Source organism: Emydura macquarii, unplaced genomic scaffold (assembly GCF_026122565.2).
Source record: "Emydura macquarii macquarii isolate MOO-44397 ecotype Brisbane River unplaced genomic scaffold, CSIRO-AGI_Emac_v2 contig_1992, whole genome shotgun sequence".
Lineage (NCBI taxonomy): Eukaryota > Metazoa > Chordata > Testudines > Chelidae > Emydura > Emydura macquarii.
The window spans coordinates 1,267-3,301 of NW_027132129.1; the positions used below are offsets into that span (position 1 = coordinate 1,267).

Sequence of the window (2,035 nt, forward strand, 5' to 3'; positions counted from 1 at the left end):
GAGTCCCACTAGCCGGAGTTTGCCAAGCCAGGCTGGGAGGCTCTCTCCTGCCTGTGCCAAAGTGCTGTGTAGACACACCCAATGTGGTCTGGCTGGTAACGGGAGCCAGGGATATCCACCTCCATAACCAGACCTAGTAAACAGGAAATGAAGCCCTGTCCTCTTCTCGTTTTAAAGACCAGGGAGATCCAGGCTGACGTTCTGAGAACCGACCACTGTCTGGATTTACAAGTTGTGATACCTTGAGCCTGGATTTGTAACTGACGTCAGTGGGATCTGTGGGTTCTTATTGGCACTGCACATCAACCACTAGATGTCTTACAAATGGACACAGCACGGAAAATTGGTGTGTCAGAGATAATATCTATGTATTTCTTATAGCACTCACCCAACTTACCCAGTTCATGTCTCCACAGATAGGAAACAGCTGTAGGCCATGTCTAGCAGGAACCACACAGTGGTGACACAGTTCTTCTTCTTGCCTTTCTCCAACCTCCTGGTACTCCACGTTTCCCTTTTTTTCCTGGTGATGCTGATGTACCTCCTTACCATAGTGGGGAATATGCTCATCGTTACGCTCAAGGTAGTGGACCCTGCCCTTCGCTCCCCCATGTATTTCTTCCTCCGGAACTTGTCCTTTCTGGAAATCGGTTACACCTCATCAACCATTCCCAAGATGCTGGTGAACTTTCTCTCCAAGGACAAGAGCATCTCCTGCCTGGGCTGTGCCACACAGATGTATTTCTTCTCTTTCTTGGGGATGACAGAGTGCTGCCTACTGGCCGCCATGTCGTACAACCGTTACGTGGCCATATGTCACTCTCTGCACTACACTGCCATGATGAGCAGAGCTGTGTGTCTCCAGCTCTCAGCAGTGTGCTGGCTCATTGAGCTGCTGGTGGGCGTTGGGCAGACAACTTTCATATTCACTCTGCCCTACTGTGGGCAGAACAGGATCAATCACTTCTTCTGTAACCTACCCCCACTTCTGAAGCTGGCCTGCGCAGATACCTACAAGAATGAAATAGCTGTGTACACCATCGCTGTCACCTTCGTCATGGTCCCCTTCCTGCTCATCCTTGTGTCCTACGTCCATATCCTCCAGTCTATCCTCAGTATTGCGTCTGCTGCGGGCCGGAGCAAAACCTTCTCCACCTGCTCCTCCCACCTCATCGTGGTGACCTTGTTTTTCGGGTCCGGCATCGTGACATATCTAAGGCCCAAATCCAGCTACTCACTCAACACGGACAAATTGCTTTCCCTGTTCTACTCCGTGGTGTATCCAGTTCTCAACCCTTTGATCTACAGCCTGAGGAATAAGGAGGTGAAGGAAGCCCTGAGACGGGTGATGGCCAGAAAAATATTGGTTTGAAAACTGGGGGAGGTGGGATTGATTTTTTTTTTATATTCTTGTGATGGATTTGGAGTTGTCTGTAGTAGCCTGATCTATGAATTATATATTCATTACTTAAGAATTGTCAGTTATCACTTTGAGGTATTGACCCAATATTATTAAATATGTTATTTAATAATATTATTAAAATTACTGTTTAGTTGGGACCCCGATGGGCACAATTGCAACACTCACACTGTCAGAAACCTTCAGTATTTGTAATAGGTCATTAATATATTGCACTAACACTCTAACCCAGCAAGGCAGATAGAGATACTACAGAATGTCCATTGACTCACACCATTCCTTCCAGAACAACCGCAAATGCTAGCCATCACCTTCCTCCTCGTCACCAGTGACCATCTTCTTGGCACCTCCCATGGGTGATGTCTCTCTCTCCTCCTGCCCACATGTTGCGACTTTTGTAATACATTGTGTAGACTACAGTCCTGTAGCCTCCGGGCATTACTGCTAAATCAAATTAGTGCAAAAGTGATCTCTGTGAGTACACTGAAGCAATCTAGGAATACTGTATGTTTGTCTGAATAGTGAAAAGATTTCTTTTTATGCACATATGGGGTTAATTCAACATCTGGGTGTTCAGGAAACTACCTAGGAAGGTGGACAATAGTTCAGATGAGA

General features: G+C 46.6%; 1 protein-coding gene across 1 annotated transcript; it reads left to right on the forward strand.

The window, feature by feature from the left end:
- Window positions 1-436: 436 nt before the first annotated feature.
- Window positions 437-1,372, forward strand: LOC137159895 (olfactory receptor 10A4-like). The gene has a single exon (XM_067558364.1). It carries the CDS (start codon window positions 437-439, stop codon window positions 1,370-1,372), a length of 936 nt encoding a protein of 311 aa, XP_067414465.1.
- Window positions 1,373-2,035: the final 663 nt, after the last annotated feature.